General features: G+C 37.0%; 1 protein-coding gene across 3 annotated transcripts in view; it reads left to right on the forward strand.

The window, feature by feature from the left end:
- The window catches only part of alpha-Man-Ia (alpha-Mannosidase class I a), a 236,157-nt gene that overhangs the window by 57,409 nt on the left and 154,613 nt on the right, over nucleotides 1-24,135 (forward strand). Inside the window, exons 2-3 of one of the 3 annotated variants that reach the window (XM_069117723.1) lie at nucleotides 22,815-22,955; nucleotides 23,603-24,029. The exons of 1 other annotated variant lie outside the window; for it this stretch is intronic. In XM_069117723.1, coding sequence (XP_068973824.1) covers nucleotides 23,673-24,029 — 357 coding nt within the window. In that variant the 5' untranslated portion in view covers nucleotides 22,815-22,955; nucleotides 23,603-23,672. The remainder of the gene's footprint in view (nucleotides 1-22,814; nucleotides 22,956-23,602; nucleotides 24,030-24,135) is intronic. One more of the 3 variants, XM_069117724.1, reaches the window with a different exon arrangement.

Below are 24,135 nucleotides of genomic sequence, written 5' to 3' on the forward strand. Positions count from 1 at the left end.
GATAGAGAGTTTTCTTTCGCCTAATTCTTTAACTTTCTAATATACAGATCAAGCCACATGAAAATCCTACACTTCTCACCAATGGCCATGCCAAAACATAATTTCTCTACTTGGCACGAGATCAAACGAAACAATTTACAAGCACCGTCAAGTAGCCCTTTTTCGTTCACACGACCAACGCACGGAACCAACGATCTCCCAGCCCGTTCGTAATTACACGCGATCGATAACGACGCTGTTCGCTGTCTAAATTAAGAATGTTTTCGCTCGCTATCGTGCCCGTTGCGTTCCGGTAATTTTATTTCCGTGTTTCGAGCTGGGTCGAGAAAAGTTACAACACGCGTCGTGAGTAAAAAAGATAGGGAGGTGAAGATAGGGGGAGGGAGCGGGTACTCTTCTTATCTGAGAGACGTGGTGGCATCGTTCGCAGCATTCGAGTCGACGTGATTAAGTGCGTGCGTGCGTCTGCGAGTGCAAGCGTGTAGGCGTGAGCATGCTCGCGACCGTGCGTTTACACGCGAACCGAAGAAGTCGAGGAAGATGGTCGCTTCTAGAAGGAAAGAGAGATGATGATTTGGAATTTAGAGAGGAATTCGCGCGTGTATCGTCCGTTTGTATATTTATTATTCGTATTTACTCAACACAGTTCTTCTTATGTTTCCTTCTATTGCGTTTTAGCCGCTTAGCTAAAATGCTATAAAATGTTGTAATCTCCTAAATGGTTGCGTTTATTCTCTCTTCGTATGTTGATACGAACGATAATTTTCGATTGAAGAAACTTTGAAGATACGTATATATTGAGTTTGGAATTGTGTATCGTATCAGGCAAAGATTGTAAAATTAGCATAGAATAACAAACATGTGCAACTCAAGGATTTAAAGATACCGGATCTATCGTGATTCTTTTAGTCGATGATCCAGCAAAGCAGAGAAAAGTCTTGATTACTGTAACATCAATTTTTATTTAATAGAAATGTTATTTCAAAGTTGTCGTGAACAAAAGATCTACCAACGTAGAAGAAATCGCCATGCTGTATCAATTTCGAATTGCTAATAAAAATGGTAGGACATTCTGCATGCTACAACTAAGAAAGCGAGTCCAAATCTTTATCTAAATTTAATACACTTGACGTTCAATAATATATACAACACACGCGCTCGCATATGTTTGAAGATTTAATTGATGTGATTTAAAAAAAGGCATACATATCCATCACCATGATATCTTTCCTCTTCTCGTTTGTTTTTCTTCTTCAAAACGTGAACGTGACGCGAGCGTTATTACGTGTTGATTACGTAAGGGATGAAATATTCCATGATGCAAATTTTCATCCCGTAATAATGACTTTTTAAGCTCTACATACTTACGATACATGTTTTGGGACACATTTTAGAATACATATTTTATGACAGATATTTTAGCAGCCTCTATAGACGAGTCTTTGAATTTTTCATTTTACGATATTCGATTCATGAATTATTTTTTATCCACGTAAATTGAGAACGGAAATGATTAAATATTTAATTGTAAGAGTATCGAGAGTACTATCGATAGTTGACCATCGTGATGTCGTGTTATTTAGGTTAAAGTTATTCTCGTTATTCTTTAGGAATCGATTAAAGTTAATGGGAAATTATTCATTCGAGAATAAAACTAGCTGAAATTCAAACAGTGCTTGTTAGTCGAAGAGAAATTCGTCCGTACCTGATTTTAATTCAATGCCAGTACCTTAAAATTTAGAAATCAATAATCGAATAATCTCCTTACAGACGGTATCTTAATTTTCTTTAGACTAAGAAAATTAACCATCATGTTATTTAATGTTTTGTCAAAGAAAAAAGTTAACTTTAGTCGCACGTAATTTCTTTAAAGTATTTATACTCCTTTTAATTCCGCTCTTTTTTAATTCCTTCTCTTTTCAGTTTGCTTAATTAGTTTCGGTACCGTTAGTTATATAAAAATTAGTAATTCTACGACTCAAAGATTCTTGAAATTGAACTGTCACGATTCCTTCGTTCGCAGTTTCTTTCAAGTTAATTTACGCACTGAGAAGTTATTTACAGCTGACACAGAGAACATTAAACATGAAATTTATGTTTTCAACGATTTTCTGTAAGTGCAAGCTCTCATAAGAAAATCATGCCTAATACATTTTTTTACTAAACATTTCTTTACTCCTAAGAATATTCTGCAATGATTTTCTCGTTATGCAACATTTTATCCATTCCTATACGAAACTATAGGAATATAAAACGCACATTTGAATTTTTCTTGCAGGCCTTTTCTAATAGAGATATAAAGAAGTAAATAATTACAGCAAATAAAGAACATGGTCGAGCGAGTGAGTAGTAAGAAGGTTCGATACGTTTCAGGTGATAAAGTTAAGTGGCTGGTGTAGTTTAATAACCTTTGAATATGCATTCGAAAAGAGGAAAGTATTTTAGGAGAAATTTGACTAACAAATTTCATCGAACTTCTGCATCTCGCGACGGCTTCTTGAATAAGCAAATTAAGATGACACGTCTAACTACGTAGCTTTCTTTCTTATAGGTTTTCTTAGCTTGTACACGTGTTTCACATTGCTTATAATTCATGGTTCCTTTATTAATCTTGTCTCGTTTGGATAAATTCCATGATCTCAACATTAAATTAATCACAACGTTTAAACACGATCGCTGCTAGCAGAATATGAAATAAATATTTAACGAGTAAATTAATGTAAAATCTCGAGTGACAAAATTTGTAATTTCGAATTATTGTTCAGCGGCCGGTATGCCAGCTGTTTATTCGATTAAATAGAATTAAATGTAATGTGGTCTGGTTTTATGGCTGGTCACAAATAGACTCCTCAGAGGCATAGTTTTCCGAAAGCGTGAAGTCTTCTGGCTTGGCGATCTTCCAATTGTTATTTCGACCTGGTTCTCTTGTGTTTTGATTCTTAGGATATTAGACAGGTGTTGGTTGATAAATAATTACAAACTATATAGGTGGTCTATTTTCTGATAACTTTTTCGTTGCTAAGAGTTGGCGAACTATCTCGCAAGAATTGTATATATTTCAATAAGAACAACTACCGAAAATCTTTCGTTATGTGCGTCCTTTGAACGTGAAAGGAAAGTTAACTAGAAGAAAAGGCTTTACAACCATTGATACACTTCTAGTATATTTTAAAAGAAGATATTCCGAGGAAAAATATGTATATACAAAATATTGCTTCTTACTTTGCAAAATATTTTATACTCAGAAGTTACGCTCTTTATTTTATGAAACTTTCTCTTTCCCAATGGAATGCTTATATTATTGCGCCATTAACATTTTCTCCATGAATTTTAATATCTAAATAAGGGACGTATAAAGAGTTACTCCTCCTTTTTCTCTTTTCAATAAAGTTTCAGCGCAGTTGAATATTTAATCGTCTTTTCATTCAAGACAGAATTGACTTTGGCGATCGATAATCTACGTATAGTGACATTGTTTTATAAAATTACTTGTCTTTGTGCTACACGTATGAAAGATGCATTTGATATGGAATTGAATTTTTAAATTGCTTCCCTATGAACTATAGGGCACGTGACTTGCCATCCCTTTCCACTTGTAATCATCCCAGCTAATCGTCTCAACCGAGTCATTCGGAAAATCTAGCTTAGGTTTCCGATATCGAACATCATAGAAGCAACATTGGTAACAAAATTATTAAACCCGCGATAGTATTATAGAGAGAATTTAAAAGGCCAGCTATTTCTCTATACAAATTGTTAACCAAGTGACTCGTAAAATTGAACCGAAGTTGGCGATATCGAACATGATACAAGCAACGTCGATAACGGAATTAATAAACCCTGAATGAAATCGTGTTTCGAGAGCAGTCTCATCGATGGAAACATGGTAGCCGCGGTTTAGACGGCATCGAGAATGAAGGAAATAATGAACTCGGTCAGAAACAGTCCGGCTGTGTCGTTCAGGCCGTGTGACAGGTTAATTTCGCTGGACGGGAAGGAATTGGAGACCAGCCGTTTTCGCTATTCCCGGAGAAACTTTGATCGAGAATTTTGCCACATGCGGTTTGCGGCCAACAGGTTGGTCAGTCACCTCGAGTCATGTAACACGGCGAATTGGAGCACGATTCGTGCCAAATTTAAATCTCGACCAAACTCCGACCGATACGTGCACACACGCTTCCTTTCAGCTCGTTCAGACCGCGAACTTGTTCATTATTCCTTTTGGACAACAGTCCGCCGACAGAATAGTTGGCAAAATGGAAAACTCGAAACAATCGCGTGGCTCATCGAAATGCACATTCGCGTAATACAAACGCGTTTTCTATTCCTTTTTTCATTGAATTTAATGCACTTTCGTGTTCAATTTTTACGAAAACGCGACGCAATGGGATTTTATGGTTTAACGCATGCTTTACGCTTGGTCAATGTTTGCGTGTCTTTTTGTTTTGTATTTGATGTTGATCCCGACTATAATTGGACGCAACTTTACAAAATAACCGCGGTTTTAATAAATAACTTTTATTCCAATTTTACTCTCATGTTATTAAACGAAAGAATTTTTCATATAGAATTCCAGCGAAAGATATTACGCGTATCAATATTAATTCTTTGATATTTTGCTCAGATTTAAGCAACCTTTGAGTGATAACAAATTTCAATATATGGAAAAGGCGTAATAGTGCTTGAGTATAAATTACTCTAACTACATCAGGAATCATATAGCTTTACGTGAATAGAGCCTAATAGTTAATTAAAATTCTATTAGATGTAGATTTTGAAATATCAATTGAAAAGCTCGCCTAGTCGGAAATTTTTTTGCCCTGCTCTGTTTTATGCTATAAATGAATTGAAACAAAAAAATAAAAAAAAAAAGATGAATTGAAAAAGTTCCGTCGCATTTCCAGTGACTAGTTTAGTATCCGTTTGAAACTATTTGTTATGTCGGGCGACCCTCTACCTAGACCAGGCCATACACCGCAGGCCAGACGGGAACCAGATGTCCGCTCATCTTTACTGCGTACCCCCAATAGTCTTAAGGACCCATCATAAATCCCAGTAATTTGCTAGCTAAGGTCCTTCAGACCGAACAAATATCTTTTTTCCAAATTATTTTTTAAAGACTATTGTCTACTACGGCTTGACAAGGGAAAGTTAGTTTTCCTCACGTATCATGCTTCCCACTAGCAACTTTCTATCGAGGGCGATTAAGACCCTTCCTAGTCCACCAACCTTCGTTTATCCAATCAGAAGCAATGTATACTGCTCACTTTCCTGACCAAAAATGTCATGAACAAATCCGATGGTTCCGTGCGCTAGACACACCCATCGCTAGCATTCCTCCGACACAACATCGTCACCCAACTTTACTTTTTCTACACCGCTAGAAAAGTCAACTACGTCTAAGTCTAAGCATGAAAAGTCAACTTTACTTATTATACAACGCTAGAGGAATCTAACTCACATCAACTATCTAAGTCGGTTCTCGGGATTACCGAACATTCACTTCCCCTATTAAGTATCCTCTAGTGCTACGTCCACTAACATACTAAATTCAACTATAAGAGCCTTGCTCTATCGTGCATATCTATCTTATCTTCGTGCGACAAGTTGTCATCTACGATTTATACCTACTGAACAGTGTAACTTAAGTGTTGGAAATAAAAACCTTATAACCCTGTGAATCACAGTGTTATACTAACTGAATCACCCCTATTATCTTAACGGAAATCAGGGGATCGATCAATTCGTGGTGTCGATTATTATAATCGTAACGGGAATTTACGACTCCCGTTGACGTCTCTCCTCGCGATTGCGTCTCCCCGCGATTGGTCGAAAATACACTATTGCAATGGATAAGTTTTCATTACGCCATAAATGATGCCCCAGATAATATCCAAGCCAACAAATGAACCCATAGAATTCTATTCTGATCGCTGATAGGATAAAATAGAGACAAATTTCCATATCGCTTTACAATCTACTTATATTACTTGGAGGATTGACGTAGTCTCTTTTCGTGTAAATTAGCAGCTTCATTCTTCGCCACTTTTAATGACTGTTATTTCCACCGGAAAACACATTAAAGACTCATCGTGACGAGAAACGAGGCCCGGTGGAAACTCGGTTTTGCGACAGATGTCGAGCGGAACCAAACGAAAGCCCTCACCTGCTTCATCGTGCGTTCTTCACGGGTCCTCGAGGGCGTCTCGCACGATTTCCGCCGGATGTGAATTCGTTAGACAGTCAAGAGACCGCGACGCTTTGTCAGACGATAGCCTGACCTCTTCGAACGAGAAGAGAATCGATGGATAGAACGATTAAATCGAGAGTCTCTTACTGCGCGTCTCACGCTTCGCTGAGTCTAGTATTCGAGATCACGAGACCGTGTGATTTTAACAGGGAATAGGGTGAATCTTTGAATGCTGAGAAATGGAAATTGCAGTGGGTAAAAAAGGTATTTATCGGGAGAATCTTTTAAACTGTTGAGATGTATTAGGTCGTTAGTTGTCGAAAGGTAAATGCAACAGATGTGTTTTATGAGCAAGCAGAAAGGAGAAACGTTTGAAAACAGTCGAGAAAATTAATTTTTAAAAAACGAGATTTAACAAAATTAACGGTATTCCTCGTAAACGAAGTACGACAAATAAACATTATTATATAGTAATATTGTAATATTGGTAAAAAGTTTTTTAGACATGGCCATAAACTTCTGCACACAGCTGTGAACAAAAACGAAAGGTGATACCTTTAGATGTTTAACGAGTTGCAGAGTTAAGGACAGCGAAGAAAGTTTTTAGACGCGAGGAGAATACAGTTTCTATGGAAAGGCTGGTGTTCGTTACGTGTTCGAGAATTCGGACGTCTTGTCGTTCTAATTTGTTCGGGGCAGAAATTGAATGCACTAGACATCGTCTGACCGTAAATGGGAAAAAGAGAAGCTTTCGATGGAAGAGGTTGTTCCTTCCGCGTAATTTAATTTGCCGACGTTCCCCCGACGATGCAAATAAAAGGAATTGTTGTTGCTTGTACCGGGATAATCCCAATTGGTGAGACTTGTACGCGCGAAATTAAGATCGATGGGAAGGGAATTGGCGAGGTCTTCCTGTTCTATTTATTAATCATTAATGAATCGTGCTTCTCGGTAATGCATCGTTACTGCTTATACATTGGTAGATTTATGTAATGTGATTTGACAAACAGGTTGACCTAAGTGGAAAATTTAATAATAAGAAAATTTTATAATAAAAGTTGAATGTGTTTCAAGATTTTCCATAAGATGATTTTAACTTTCGATTAATATCATTGAGCTGTATATAATCTGCAAGAGTTCAAATTAGATTGCTATATTTTAGAGCATTGCAATTTGTATTGTGTGCTTCACATGATACAATATGCATTACGATGATACACAGTAAAGGGTAAAATAGAACGCCTTAAAATTAAATATCCTGATCTAATATCCAAACTATAACAACTTTATAATCCAACGATACGAATTGGTAATTATATATCGTACGAAAAAGTTTATAGAGCATCCTATACAACGAAGTGAATATCATAAAATAAAATATTTCGAAAATTTCGAAGAAACCTCAGTCGTATGAGTATACGTACCATGATCTTATACGTGTCTGACCAAATACGGTCACGCTCTACTGTCTCACCATGTAACCACAGGTATCGATTCGCACTCCTCGCTCGACGACGAGTCGCTGTTTCTACTACTATCGGACCAAAGGGAGAAGTCCTTGACTTAATCGTACGACGTAAGTTAGCGATCCCGAGTGTTGGTGACGTCGTTGTTTCGTGGTTCTCGCCTGAAAGAGCCAACCACGACACCAAGATACTCGGACTAGACATGATAAACACGCGGTATCCTGGGATTAACACGTAACCCGCATTGTCTTCGAGCAAGTCCTTCATCGTGCTTGCAAGCACGAACGAACGTACAGTTGTGGACAAAAGTTTAGAATTGCTGCTACCGAAATAAACATATTTATGGAATATGGGAATTTTCATGAAAAAAATTAACAATTTCGAGATCGTCGGTTAGAATAATCGAGTGATGCTTTATATTCGGTGTAGATTAGCGTAAAAGTATTACAGAGTCTTACAATCTGTATTAATCTTATTAATTCTTATCTTATCATTAATGCAATTTTCGATTTTTTCAGTCTGACTCTCGTTTTAACAAACAAAAAGATCTTGCAATGCTTGCAAGAATACGAATCATGCATACCACTGAGAATTTTTTCATGTTTTGTTTAACTCGTAAAAATACAATTGGATCGAAAATAACTGAAAGAACGTAGATTTTAATTAGTAAGTCAAATTCTAATAATAAAGAATTTTCAACTTAGATCTGCGGAAATAACTTTACAATACATTATTCATATAAGTAGTATAAATACAATAATATAATAGATAAAATACATTTTAATTCGTATAAACAGTGAATTAAAATAAGTTTCTATAGTTGTACATTTTTGTAGGCAGAGCAAGAAACAGAAGAGCTGATTCGGCACAACAGGTTTACCAGTAAACTAAACGCTGCAATTTGTTCGAGACCGATCCCCTTATTAGAGAAACGGCAAAGAAAATTGGATTCAATAAAATGTGGTCCACCATCTGTTCGGCCAAGTGTATTTTTACCTCGTCCAGATAATACAGTTATCAAATTCACCTTATCGTTCAACAAAATCTCAGGCTCCAATTTTACGAAATATGTTTTCAGATTCTCTCCAAGCTTTCTCCTAGTAAATTTCGATCACATTTTGTAACATTCTAAATCCTATACTGTTTGTTAGTAGGTAAAGGGAAAAGATCAAAATTTCACTTTCGAAATTCTCTCCTCCCAAATTTTATTTTTATGGATTTTTTAATAACGTGTTAGAAATGTCGACAGGTGTGTCAGAACTTTTTCAGATGTTAAAAGCCTAAAACCGATTTATATTGGAAGCTAAGATTTTTTACTGTTTTAAGCTTTTAAAAATTTCAATAAATTCTGACACATTTCGCAATATTTCTAATCAATGATATGTTCATTCGTTAATAAGTCAAATATTTGAACTTTGTTCGAATAAAGATAAGCATTCAGAGGAATGAGATCCAAAGATGATTTTGAAACAATTCAGAATAACGAAACCTTGCTATTAACTTTGCCTATAAAATATAAAATAATCGATTGGCTTATGTAAAGTTAATCCTCTAAGATTTATTAGGAAATTAATAAAGTAAATTACGTAATTTCAATAATGATCCTTAAGAAATCGGTCTGTTTAATGTTAACATTTGATTTGCCATTTTGCCTGAAGAGAAACGAAATTTCATCTGAACAGGTTGACGAAGCTCGAACGGATTCGAAAATTTCATTGCACCAGACGGGAAACTTGCCCTGACAAATTGTGTAATGACTTGTTAAACCAGTTGGACGTGGCTTCGCGTGCCTCATTCGTATCCAACTGTACGACGACAAACCGTGAAGTTTGGCTACAACTTGCTGTATCTTCGCCGACGACATGACACGCCACAATACGCTAGACAACCAAACGATGTACCTGGTTGTTTCCATTTCCGTCACCCGACATCGGTCCACGCTCTTGCGTAAACTTCTCCGATGAACTCTGACAACCTTCCTCTTCACATTGTTCTTAGAAAGATTGTTTTGATTATTATCCAACGTGCTGGTCATCGTTAGAAAGTACTTTTTGAAAAGATGTCTTGTCACGTTCAAAATTAAATTGTATCATAACAACAATAAAAAGTGACACAACACATTTCATCTTCATAGTATCAAATCTTCGTAGTTACATGAGATTACTACCGACTGATACAAAATTTAATATACTTAGACCTAATTAATTACTACATAAATATTATAACAAATACAAAGCTGTTTCAATTACTTTTTCTATTCCACAGTCACTGTACATCATTAAGATTTTCAGCCAGACAAATTAACGCTCAGCAACCCAATTCAGAACACTACTTCTATGTATTTAACAAATGAAAAAGAAAAACTGGTGGTCCACCTGCTCGACGTCACACGACACGAAAAACGCTGGCGATTCCACCGAGGGACGTTGCACAAGGCTCGATCTCTATCGAGGCAATATATCTCGAAGGTGGAATCGTTGATAATCGAGATTCAAAGAGCGTTATAGTTGGCTTTAATGCCTGGTATTTAGATCGAGGCACGTTGTGTCCATCCTCTCTCTCGATCTCTCTTCCTCCCCTTTATTCCTCTCCTTATCCATCTCTCGAGCGTTCTGTTCACATCATGCACACGTATTACGCGAACACAGCCGCGTTCCAGGTGGATGATAACCGTCGAAGATGCCTCAGGCTTCACCTTGACGTGTTCATGCTCCGGTCTTCTCGTAAACTTTCTGGTCCTCTCACACCCCCTCATCCTCCCCTTTCTTCTTCATCCTCTTCGTTACCGGCCTTAGCCGCCTTTCAAACATCCAAATTCGATGGACCGCTCGTTTTCCATCGATAATTACCAATTTCTTCGTCTGCTTCGAAATTATCCGGTTATCTATGACGCGTCTTCGCGCTTCTTCTTGATTATTTGTTCGCCATATAGATGCTTTTGTAAGTTTAGATGAAATTGTTTCTTTTTCTTCCTGCATATTGCTTATTCTCGTTTAGTCGCTTCTTTCTTTGTGACGTTTTATGGTTTTGTGGAATAGCATAAAGTAAAGGAATAGCGATAAGTTTTGGTGGTATTTTGTTATGTAATATATTTGTTGCAACATGTTCCGTTGTTTTATTATGATATAGCAGACTGAGGATTTTTATGGATTTGTGGAAAATTTGAGGGTGCAAAAATGCACAGCATTTATTCAAAGTACTCGTACGTTATAATATTATATATGGTAGGAAAAACGAATGTCTACCTAGCTTTCGTTCTTTGAATTGTGTTGATAAAAATGCACATTTATGGACGTAAATATTAAAGAAATGAAATAATGAAACTAAATAAATAAAAAGATGAAAAGATATAAACAAGCTAAAGAAACGTAAGATGACATCTACAAAAATGAAAGTATAGTTATTGAAGAAAGAAAAGATTTACAATAAAACGGAATATTCCGCATGGCATAATTTTTATATTTTCGTCTTTTATCCCTATTTTCCTCCTCTCTCGATCTTCACTCTGTCCTTGAACGTCTTGTAAGAAGTATACGAGTTTCGCTAAAAGTTTACAAACTTATATCTGTCAATGTTCTCTCAGTTTATGATACACTTTCTTTCTGTTTCAATGTTGAATAGATCTGTTTTAGAAGAGATAGTGCTTGCTGGTTTTTTACCTCGTCTTTTATCATGCCTTTCTTTATGAATGTTTTACGGAAGATACTACTCGTTTAAGCTGTCACTTATTTTCGTAGAAGAGCTACGTTTCATTTGACCGTTATTATCTCTCCGTTGCTTTTCCGACGATTTTACGACGTCTTTTACTCCTTTTCTGTTTCTTTGTGACGTTGGGATTCTCTTTAGCAGTTTGTTTTCAGTTACGAAAGTACTTTTATTTCGTTGCACGAAGTTTCCACATGTCTCTATGTTTTTATTCGATATATTTTATCGACGTTAAAGTATAAAGAAAAGAAGACTAAACAATTAGCGTATTATTCTAGGGTCAAAGAAAATAAAAAAAAATGACAAATCGTCATAACGAAACATTTGTAGAACTTATTCCAACATACAATTCATTCAATTTAAACATCCTTTTAGAGCGTTTTTCTACACTTTCGTTTTTAATCCAAATTTGAAACAAGAATCATAGATAAGTCTCGTTTTAGTAGTCCGTAGTATTTAAATGTTAATAATAGTCTAAATGTCTCAATAGCTGTTTGCCCTTCGTTACATAAAGACCTCATTAAACAGTTTTTAGCTCATTAAACCTCATTAAACGAAATGTAGTAAAATTGTATTTCATCCCTCAACTTTCATAATTCTAAAAGTACGATACTATAAAAGGACGTCACGTTTTAACGCCATCGTACTTTGAAAATATTTCAACACCAAAATTCCATTCTGTCCTCCATAATTTAAAAGGCACCATAGAACTACACTTTAACAGCTCATACGTAAAATATTCCAACGAATTGCAACATGTCGCTCATCCTCGATAATTCCACAACAGCAAGCCTTTTCCTACTTGATCTCCTTTTTGCCAGATCCTGCGCGTTTAATTACCACTACTAAGTTCCTAACTCGTTTCCTATTCATCTTCGTCTCTCTTTTCCAACCCAGCGCCATTTCTTTGCCATCTTTACAACTTGCCATTTTCTGCTCGAACAACCCGCAATTCTTTCCATTTCCACTTCTTCCCGATAATAAAATACATTTAAACACTTTTGCTCCTCTCAGACACTTTTGTTTAATACTGCCACCCTCGTCGACGCCTTAACCCTTTGTTATTTCCTCGTTGATTCTTATCCCCTTTCTTCTTATGGCCCTTTCTTCATTTTCCTTATTTCTTTTCCCTTCTTTTCTTCTTTTTCCGTTGACTCGTAATTTGCCGCGGAGAGGCTGCGAGCGCCGCATCCAGCTCGATGCGCCGGCAGATACGACCTTTTGCAAGATCGGCCCGCTCCTTCTTCGGGAGTAATAAGATCAAAAAGCCCGTCACTGTTACACCGGTGGAAAGTTCCCGTCTCCGCGAGGCATGTCTCGCCCCCTCTCGCCTCGACAGGGTGGCTTCACCCAGAAAAAAATGTGTTGCTAAAGGTACATCATGTTTTCGTGCATCTCTTCTCGATTTGGTTCTTTCGTTGGATCAGATATAGACTCGGTACGTTAAAATGCACACTACTGGCCGTGAGTATTTATTAGGATGTCTACTGGTTACATTTGTCGAAAAATTCTATCAAATTTTAGTACAGTTACTATTTTCCATTGTACAATACGCGTATGATGGAAATGGTAGGGTAGATTCACGATGTGTAATAAATATTTAATTTGTATTAAATATAGAAATGATCGATGATAGTACTTGCGACCAGCGATGTAGATTCGAGTTTTTTTTTTAAATACTATTTGTTGTCGTTTATGGAGAATGTTTATAAGTTGAGATATAGGAAGCGCGTAAAGGAAGGAAATGATTATTTTAAGTAATTAAATAAATGTTTTATATTTAAATACTTCAAATTTTTACAAACGAAAGTCAAGGAGCAGCTCTCGAAAAAGCCACGTGAAACGCGCTATAGAACAGATTTAGCGAGTTGCTTAATATTTTTCAGTGAAAAACTGGGTCGATCTTCTTAGTCCATCATTAGTATTCTTGCATACCTTTCCCTGAACAAGAGTTTCGCCAACTTTTTCGCTGCTTCGTGATTAGACGTTCGTTGAATTGGTTTAAAAGAGGAATTTATGAACGAAGAAAAAACTTCTTTCTGTAATTTATTTTACCTTGAAACTATAAAAATACGTAGCTTAGTTAGAAATAAAAAGATTGCAAAATTGTGTAATGTTTGCAATCGTGTAAAATGCAACATTAAGAGTGTTAAAGCGATCTTTCGCAAAACATGGAATTTAAAAGTTCATTTGAAGAGTAACGTGGAACATATTCTAGCTATTATTAAGCCCTGTATATGTTCGTTACGTAGCCCAGGAAAGCAACTCGCTAGTTCGCAACTTCGCGACGACAGTTTTGGTGAAAAGTTGCAACTTCATCGAGCAACATCAAAGCGAAAGCCGATTAACAACAAGGCTACGGTATATCAAAGGATCTTTAACGTCACGAAGTGCGTGAACGTGCTTCGCCATTCCAATACTTCTTTCATTTCGCAATACACTGTCTGCGAAACCCCTGTACGTACGCTTTGAAATTTCAACGAAATCTCTTCTGTTGTAATCGCCAACTTTCGTTTCTATAACGAATCGATACTTTTCGAAATTTTGAAAACATTATTTACTGATACATTCTTCTCATTATTTACTCGTACGTAGATATTTATTTCAAATTGTTTATTATCGTGTCTAATTCAAATTAATGTAAATTACAATGGAGTACCTGCATTTGGTAGAAGTATAATTTTTATAAATTTATTCGGCCTTTTTGTTTCCTTTCGTCATTACATTTACATTACATTTACGTTACATTTCGTCGCAGTACTATCATATATTTTTACATTTAAAATGAAACACATAAATGTCACGTACGTTATAACGAGTACAGAGTTTAAAGAGATTTTACGTTAACTGTGTGATCGCTACCAAACGATACTGCCATTCTCTCCGTTACAATTAATTCTCATTTATATACTCGTAGAATCATTCTCAGCCTTCCGAATCCTAAACATCGACTCCCAGGGAAACGCGACACTCCTCAGCCTCCACTTAACCAAACCGTGTAACTCTGGCGGATAACATCGCGAGTACAAGTTGAGCAAGCGTGTACAGGGCTTTAATCAGGAACAAACGCGTGCACGTCGCAACGAGTTCGGTAAAAATTTTGCTACAATTCCCCCGGAACGAGATTACGGTAATTACCTGCCACGAAGAGCAACAGTTTCATTACGGATAAGGCAGCGTGTGTATCCGGTGTCCATCGTCTCTCTCTTTCATTCGCGCGTCTCCTTCTTCTTCGCCTCTTCCCTTTCTCTTTCTTCGGCAAGCTCCTCTATGCTTTCTTCAATGACGGAACTGTCCTTGCAGAGGCTTCGTTCGCGTGTTGCATTCCGCTGCCCTCCGGAGAAACCGCATTATCATGCGTCAGCCAGTGAACGAACGAACGCGGACCTTCGAACATTGCGCTGCTACAGATGCCGCGATGGAATTTTAATGAGATCTTATCCGACGTTCTCGGTGAATCTAATTAAGGGTCGCCGAGGCGGTGACGGGACGTTGGACGGATGGTTGCGAGAGCGTGAGAGTTTCTAGGAACACGCGAATCGAACGAGTTCGTTGGAGGGCGGTTCGAAACGCTACCAAAGTGGATTATGGTCTGTTGCCAAGGTTTGCAAGGGTTTGGAGCTGGTTGCTCCGAATTCCGATTTCGCTTTGATGATTAGGAGAGTTCGAACGCTCGGTGTCTGCGCGTGGGAACGGGTTGAGAGTTAAAATAGGAATTGAGGTGGAAGAAAGAAGATTAGTGGAATTCTTTGTTTTCGTTTTTGGAAAGGTAGCTGTATAAGATTGTAAGACAGTTTCGTATGTATCTATATCGATAATAAAGGTGTAGATAAATGTATGAAAATAGCATTCAAATAATAAAGTTTATATAACGTTTGTAACACAGTTTGATAAAACGATTCTGTAAATTGGAACTTTGGCTTTTTGTCGATAACTAAATTTGTTGACTTTTCCGAATTTATATATAACAGGTAAATAAATTTACACTTGTCAATTGGGAATATTAATCGATTATTAATAACACCTCTGAAATGACTTAGAGAAGAGTTTAAAAGCTTATTCTCGTAATAGTGAGAATTGTATTTAGTTACATTCAATAACACGGTAAAGTTAGTAGCAACTTTGAAAGTAAAGATGGATTACTCTATAGGAAGGAGGAGGATATAAATAATTGATAACGTCTTCGAGCTTGCATTGCTGCTACAGTACGGTTAGAGTGTTCGTTGCGTGATTAATTGCTTTCTAATCGCGGCGCGCTTCAAAAATAACTCGAGAAAGTTTATTCTCGTTCTCGCGAGGCAATTACCTGAAAGTAATTATCCTTCGTGTAAGAAGGCAGCTGATTGTTTCTCATCGGCCGTGGAAATCTCCGTTTCAACGAAAGTATTCAACGAATTTATATTCTAGCATAATACTATCTGATAAACGTGTTGTCTGTCCTCTTGTCAAATTAATATTCTTATTGATAGCATTATATATTCAACAATTAAGAAATTATTTTTAGCATGTAATTGTATGTCTTGACCCCTTTTCATCTGATATTTCGATGCTAATTCTCTGCTATTAACACTTCATTTCACACGACGTTCCTTTGATTTTATCTGAATAATGATCACGAAGCATAAAAAGGAGAGAAGATGAGAACGAAAAGGACGAAAAAGGTGTTCCTTATTACGCGCAGTTTCTTATTCTACGTAAAAGCGTTTAAACTCCTGCAATTTGCGATTTTAAGCGACTTATTCTTATTACTTTTCGTTCTTCGATACTGATCGAAGAGAACACGGTTCTTTCCTCCTCTGATCGTGTTGATGCAAGCTCGTTAAGTTAACTGCATTTCCCAGGAAGAAGCGTAGAAAAGGGCATTGACTCGTTCTCGCAATTCGTTCTCGGTAATCCCGTGGGTGAAACATTCAATCCCGTTACTCGCCATGAATTTTCACTCATTTAGCGTGTCCAGCAAACCAAGTTTGATAATATTTTTGTCATATTGACCGAAATTACATTTCCCTTTTCCAAGATTTACGCGATTTACAAATTGCTAGTTATAGATTCTGTTTCAGATTTATGTTTGAATATCATATTACCACGGGATAGAGAATATATTAATTAAAATTTTAATGCAACGTAAATATAACTAAATCGAAGTATGTTTTTTAAAACAGAATAGAAGTACGGCGATATAATATAATTAGTATGCAATTTTTACTGCAACTCTACAGAGTTTTTACAGAGTAGAAGTACCCCAAATAGCGCGATTATAAACCAAAATCGCTCTTCGTAGATCCAATCATCGCTGTAACAATATTTTGACTATTCGATTAATATATTTTCCTATTTTCGATCACCTCACGCTTGCAGTAAAAACTCTTACTTGCTTGTGATGTTGTCTACAATAAAAAGAAAAGAAAACAATAAAAAGATGGAAAGGCAAGAATAAACGAGAAGTAATTACAAGTAACAAGGATCGGTGCACGAACGCTAGTGATGGAGGATTTAAAAATGAAGAGGAACACCAGGGAAATGGCATTTCCCTGGAAATTTTTTCGGGATTGTTGGGTGGTCGAGCACGTCCACGTACGTGTCCATTCGCGACGCGAATTTGCCTGGCTTTAAAGTACTTCCACCGGTCCAATTTTCCGCAAGAATGTGACACGTAGCAATCTTGGTAACCTCGGGGCCCCGGTGCACGATTTATTGGCTACCGAGTGTACCTTCGACGATTTATCTTCTTTCCCTCTCCCGTCTCCTCTTCTTTCGCACTTATTTCCTTCATACAACATTCTCTTTTTGTTTTTTCTTCTTTTTTCTTTTTTCACCGACTCTCTTCATTCTCACCTTTTTTCTTTCCATTTCCCATCTTTTTATCCGACTCTTCTGTCCCTCTGTTACTCTCTTCCTTCTTTTCTCCCTTTTTCTTTTTCGTTAATACCTCGTCCTTTGTCTTTCGTCCTTCTTCCCTCGCATACTTTTTTTTCCAGGTACTCTCGGGGTTTCATTTGTTTCCCCTGGTCTACCCCTTTTGTTGCTTCGCACGAGTTTCCGTTTTCTTCCGCAATTTCATCCAACTTCTTTCCGAGCTTTCCCCAGTTTCGTTTCTTCTTTTATCTTTACTCGTGCACTCGTTTCGAGTCCTTGGCAGCCCTGTTTACACGTGTTTCATAATTTTCTACCGTTGTTACTGCGTTTGCTTTGCAGCCTCCGCTACTTTCTCCGATTCTTCGCTTTCTTCGCCAACAGCAGCGACCTTTCTCCTCTCTTTTGCCTTCACATATTTTTGCTTCTAATGCCACTTAATTGGAAAATTCTCGATCGATTGATTTATTGTCTTCATCGTTGAAACGTAATATATATGAACTGCAGATTCAGTACATTGACTTCGGATTTGCCAGATTTTACAAGAAGTTAACCTTTCAGCGCTTAATTAAGAGTTTTTATAATCATGATCTTTTAGACTAATAAAGACAAGTCCAATCGAAACAGGTGGATTTTAATTCTTGCACAGATAAGCGTGATATAATTTATTTTCAATAGAAATGCGATAGAGATCCATGAATGAAGAAATGATATTTAACAGATTTCAAATTTACCAATTGATAAATAAAAAGTTAGACGATTTAACAAAAATGTCTCGTTCTATAAAAAATTCTAACTTGATTTATTTTGCAATTTGTAATTTTATATTTTCGTATTTGATATTTCTTCATAATTCTCCACTTTCACTTTACGAGGGTTATTTCGAATAAAACTTTTTCAACGTAGAGTAACGCTAGAAATAAAATTTGACTACGTTTGATTTCAATGTTTATGCCAAGTACAGTATAAAACGTAAATAATGACTACAGAGAAGAATTCAGCATATAGATTAAACGATCGACATTAAAATTAATGAATTACAAATACAATAGAATACAACAGAATAGAATACGAAACGATGGAACTATTTAACTAAAACACTGATCCTTACTTACAACAACTTAAATATCCATCTCGACCCCCTCGAAAACCTTCCACAACCTGACGCATGCTATGAAAGCGTATTAACCTACTCCAATCCGATTCCAGCAACCCATCGTGGTAACCATCACTTCGAATTCAATTCACCGACCTGGTGTCCCAGAATTCAATACCAGTGGACTCGCAGCCACGATATTTCGTGCTATCGACAGTAGTCGACTTATCGAGGCTAATTAGGTCTCTGAATAATTAAACGTAGAGATTTCCGAGAGGATGGCACGTGCAAACTGATGCGTTCTAAGCGTTTGCGCTGTCTACAGGAATACGTCTTTGATTAGAATTCCATAAACGTAGAACGTTTAATTGACAAGTTTTAATAGTGTATGCGTTATGGAGAGGAAGATATTCTAGGAATTGGAATTTAGAAATTTCTATTGTTGTCAGATGTTGTTGCTTGGATTTCAAACAGCGAAGGTTTAAACAAAATATAAATCGCTTTCTGCGCTTCAGATTGATATGTAAATATTTTATTACCAGTACGAACGAAAGAAACTATGTGCGAGTTTCGTTATTAAAAGAATCCTCGTTTTGGATTTAGTTTTACCTAATAATAAAAGTAATCTTTTAACAAATCATGCGATATTTCTATGCACGGTTATGATCGCATTCATTCTTATAAATCATTCAACGATTGTAAAATATTTACATATCGAAAATGTGAAGCACAGAGAGAAAATGATTTTCATATTATTTAAACTATTAGTCTTTCGAATCTACACATTGAGATCGTGAAATAACTAATAAGCTTTTGAAACACTTACGGCCGCATATTACAACAAAGATTCCGATATGTTCCAATTATTCCGATCCCAATAATAATTGGTCCAAAGTGTCGAAAACATTTTAAGGAGTATAAATCCGCGAATGCAAATCTAAGAATTAACGAAGGCGGCGACTAGATCCTATGCATAGTTGAGTGGCACGAAATCTGCTGCTAGAAACGAAATACTAGGCGATTAACCCCAGGCGGCAATTACTAATTATTACGGGTTCCGTTGGCGTAGCCTCGCGATAAGATATCAAAGGGCAGATGCAATTTACGTTTCCCGCGATTTTGCTTCTGTTTTCGTTCGTTCGCCGTGCATTTCATACCGCCTGCAGGGAAACGAAGGGGAACGAAGATTCCCAGCTGCTGTCTGTTGCTTTAATCGAGGTATCACCGCGATTAACGTGTAATTGTGGATCTGGATAAGACGAGCAACGTCGTTGATCCATCTTGAAAGGAATTCTCTAACGTTTAATCATTTTTGTTACATAAATTGCTTCGCGAACGTTTCAAAATCTGATCCTTTTGATAGGTGAAAACTTTTTACGATAGCAAACTGGTTCCATTCTAATGTTCTAGAATGTGTTTATATTTTATTAATTAAGTCCAGTGTCGGATTTACTACGCGTTCATCTATTCGCGAATTCCTTATGGTAAGTGACTGAACGAACGATTTGCTTCAGCGCAAGTTATTCATAAATAATTCCATAATCCGTAAAGACTCTGGTGTCTGGACGAGCCGCGCGTTGCCGGTTTACCTGCAGACCCATAAAACCTTAATCCACTGCAATGATTAAATAATTAATTCTAATATATTGCGAGGATGATAATGCCCGTATCTCGATAAATAATAAATCGGCAAATCTCCGAAACAATAAAGCTGGAAGTATTCAAAGAACCAAAGAAAATGATAATACAAATATTAAAGTTTTTTTAAATCACACTATCGCATATTGTACACAACTGCGTCCTAATTATCTACTCTAATTATCTACTTTCCTAATATTTTAACGAATGATAAATCAACAAATCTGCGAAAGACCAGATAAAAGTAATCGTAGCTTTTTAAATCACGTTGTCATGTATACTTTCCCGCGTTGTAACAAATTATACAACAACGAATGTTCAACAAATCACAAGAGACAGAATAAAAGTTATACAAATATCACGGCTTTTTAAATCATCCTGTTACATATTCGTCGTGTATCATCGACTTCATAAAAGGCAAATTTCCAAAATTTAACATTCTGTAGAAGGGGAGAATCGCCAGCGGAGCCGGGTACTGAACACACGGAGTATCGAAGAGCGTCGTGGTTCGTCCCGGGCCGCAAAAAGGAAAGAAAACCGGGGATCTGCAGGTGTAACGCCCGCAGCGACCGGGTGATAAAATGCGCGCGGACTCTCGATGCGAGGAGGGCCGGTGAAACCTCTCGCGATGCCCCGGGCTCGATAAAAAATGCAGTGATCACGTTTCGGCAGAGACTTTGGAATCTCCAATCTGCCTGTGTGCCTCCCTGATTCGCACATCGCGTCCACCTCTATCTTTTTCTTCGTTCTATTCTCCGATCGATCGAAAGGCAATCGTTTCTTCAATGGTTTCTCAATGCACGACACAATTGCAGTACTAAAGAAAGAATTGGACAAGCAGATGCTTCTGTTGTTGTTTTTGTTAAATGGATATCCGAACCACTTGCAGCAGTTTACTACAGTGATTGGAAAAAGTATTTGCCCAGACCAATATTTTTCAGTGTAGCATTTTTTTTCTTTATCAGGATCTACCTTTCGGTTTCGTAATATCGAATTTTTGTAGTCGTGTGAAAGTTCCACTAAATGATACAGTTTAACGTAGCTGGCTGTAATTAATTACTATGCAAATACTGTGACTGTTAAACTGGATGTCCAAGTGCAAATAATTGTTAAAAGTTTATTTGTGGATATATATTTTGATCTTCTATTACTTGTTTAATAAAGAATTCTTTCAATATCAACAATTACCAACTAAATGATCTTTCATTTTTATCTATTCGATGCTTCATACGCTTCTTCGTTATTTGCTGTTTTCACTGCATTTACTATTTTAGAACCTCTGACTGTTAATTTGTTTCATATTACTAGGAACGTAATACTTAGCGATTCTTCTAAAATTCCCAGCAAATCTCTTTTTCAGCTCGACACGTGTTCCGAATTTACATATCGTTTAAATATTTAACAATTTCAAACTTATAAGCTTAATAAAGACATATTAGTTCGTCTCTCAAATTATCAATCAAATTATCAATTAGCAATAAATTACATCATAGTATCCACATTTGCAAGGAAACCAATGTATAATTAAAATTGATTAATATTTGGTAATATCTAATTCCATAATTATAAAAGTTTTTGATTAACTTAAATATATAATAATTTCATAAAAATCCCCGGTTGCTTTCAGCCGTATTTCCAGTTAAAGTCTGATCGCGTATGACGACGAAACAGCATATGGATATGACAGCGAAAAGGCAAACGTGCCGAGAGAAAGCAAGGATATGTAGGCGCTATTGTTCTTAATTAAAAGTTTAATTGATAACGAGGGCTGATTTGTTAATTTGAAAATGCGATTATCGGCCGTTGCTAATCGAGATCACGGTGTCATTGAAACTGCACGTAACGCGAAGTGCGTTTAATGCATATTGAAACGAAAATGCGTTTCATTGATGGTTGAGCAATTACGCTCTCGCGTCACTTAACAATTGCCATTGTCTTTAAATATCTCAGTATTTCTCCCTATTTAAATTCCTGTTCGAGCACACTCCATTTCGTTTCGCGTTTGATTTTCGTCGAAATAAATTAAAATTCCTAACGAGGCTTACTTTATTTCTCCCAAAAAAAGAACATCGCTTTGGAGCAGATTTTACGTATTTTGATTTGTACTGAAGTTAGGAATTTTTTTATTGAAAGTTCCTTTTTTTATTAAGCATTTAAAACCTCCATGGAGGCTTATTTATGTTGACGTTAGAATAATTTCGTAATTACAAATGTTTCTTCATATCGGTGTTTTTATAGAAGTTGTTTGCTGAATTTAGGATAAATAACAATTAATATTGCATTTTCCTCAAATTAAAGAATTTCTATTAACGAATACTGGTCACGAATGTATGGCATTATTAATTTGGTAACAAAATTGGTATAAATGGAAAACACAATGACAGAGCAAGAGATGAAAGACAAACATCGAACACTATACAGAAAACTGTTATCAATCTACTGAAGAAAGGAAACCATTATACATTGTTTCTTATTTCACCTGCTTTCATCAATTACAAATGTTCCAGGAAAATATAATCCAAAGCTTTTGGGTTACAATATGCCTGTCGATAATCTAAAAATTCTGAAAAGCTATACCCTCTTTAAAACTAAAATAAATAGAATTCCACTATAATAAACAAAATTCTATTACGATAAATAAAAATGTAAATCATAGAAAAGATAAAAAATAAAACATAAAACTTACGACAAAGATCGATGTTTTACGATTTATGTTTAAATCTTTCATTTAACGCGACGATATACTACGAATTGCGATAAAACCGAGTCGAACTCAAGGAAACGACGAGCAATCGATAGAAAAAAATGATCCATTTCTCTGATAGTCCATGTTTCTTCGTTGAACACAGTGAATTTCTCTTCGCAGCTGTCGAGAATTTCGAGTCGATGAGATCGAAGCAGCGGGACGCGAGCTGAAAACGCGCGGCTGCCGTCGTTGAAGGCTACTTAAAACGACCATTGAGCATTCGTCAGGGTGCTCGAATTACCCACAACAGGTGGCTCGCAAGTAAGTGCCTCCGGTGTGTTCGCACTCTCGCCTGATTTCACGTCATTCACCCCCGTTTTCGATTTGAAAACCAATCGTCGATTATATCGACGAAAACGTCGCGTTTCCTACGTTAAAATTTCGGCTGATCGCAGAAATTGGGCGATCGCAACGTTGCAATTTAATTCGCTTCTGTTTCGTATACGGACAATTTTCATTCGATACTATGACATTTTTAAGACGTTTGTTTCTCCTCGAAGTAGATTTTTTCGTTCAATGGTCGATTTGAGAAGTGAAAGTTCAACGTTTATAAGCGTCCGCTTAAGGTTTTTGTATTTGATAATTCGTCAATTTTATATTTTTAACTGTTGTCACGTACTTTCTAAACTTCGATACGTATAAAAGAGTTGTACGAATATTCTGATTATTCGTCACGATCACTGACAAGATCTTCTAACGTTCGCGCTATAAATCTTGTCGATATATATTTGATAGGGGGAGCTTGCCAGAATTACAACCAGCTGTAGTTTAAAAACATTCTAACCGATAATTTTATAACGTTTGAAAGTCGCTTTAAAAATATCCCCCTCAAAAAAAAAAAAAAAAAGAAAAATTGAAATAAGGGAGGAAAGATCACTTTTTAGCGAGATATAATATTGTACACGCAGCTCCGCCAATACGAGCGCAACATCTGCAACTCCGGGCGGCTTGTGGGAGTGCAGCAAGTGCCTGGACGAGATGCGGCTGATGCAGAGGCTGGCGATCAGCGGACTCCTGTCCGTGATACTGATCGTCCTTCTGACCGGCACGTTCGTCACGCGTCGCGACTTGGCGAACGTCATCGAACGTGGTGTGGCGCCGGAAGAGCGAAACGAACAGCAAGTAAATCCAGCTTGGGTACACAGCAACGTGGTCCCGGGCCAGGATGAGCCGAAACCCGAAGATAAGGATCGACGACCGGATTTCAAGCATAGACAGGTCGAGCCATCCGCGGTTGGACCCCCGCCGATTTCTGTACCCGGACCCTACGTCATTAGACCGCCTAATCCACCTCTGGATGACGTGACTAATCAGCGCCGCGAGAAGATCAAAGAGGTAAGCGGTTTAACCGTGTTTCTCTCTGTTTCTCTCTCCCTCTCTGTCTCTCCTTTTGACATACTCTGTTTCCGCATCGTATAACACATAGTAATCTCCAGTTTCG

The sequence above is a fragment of the Bombus flavifrons genome, chromosome 7, assembly GCF_040668555.2.
Source record: "Bombus flavifrons isolate JBK064 chromosome 7, iyBomFlav1_principal, whole genome shotgun sequence".
NCBI classification, from domain to species: domain Eukaryota; kingdom Metazoa; phylum Arthropoda; class Insecta; order Hymenoptera; family Apidae; genus Bombus; species Bombus flavifrons.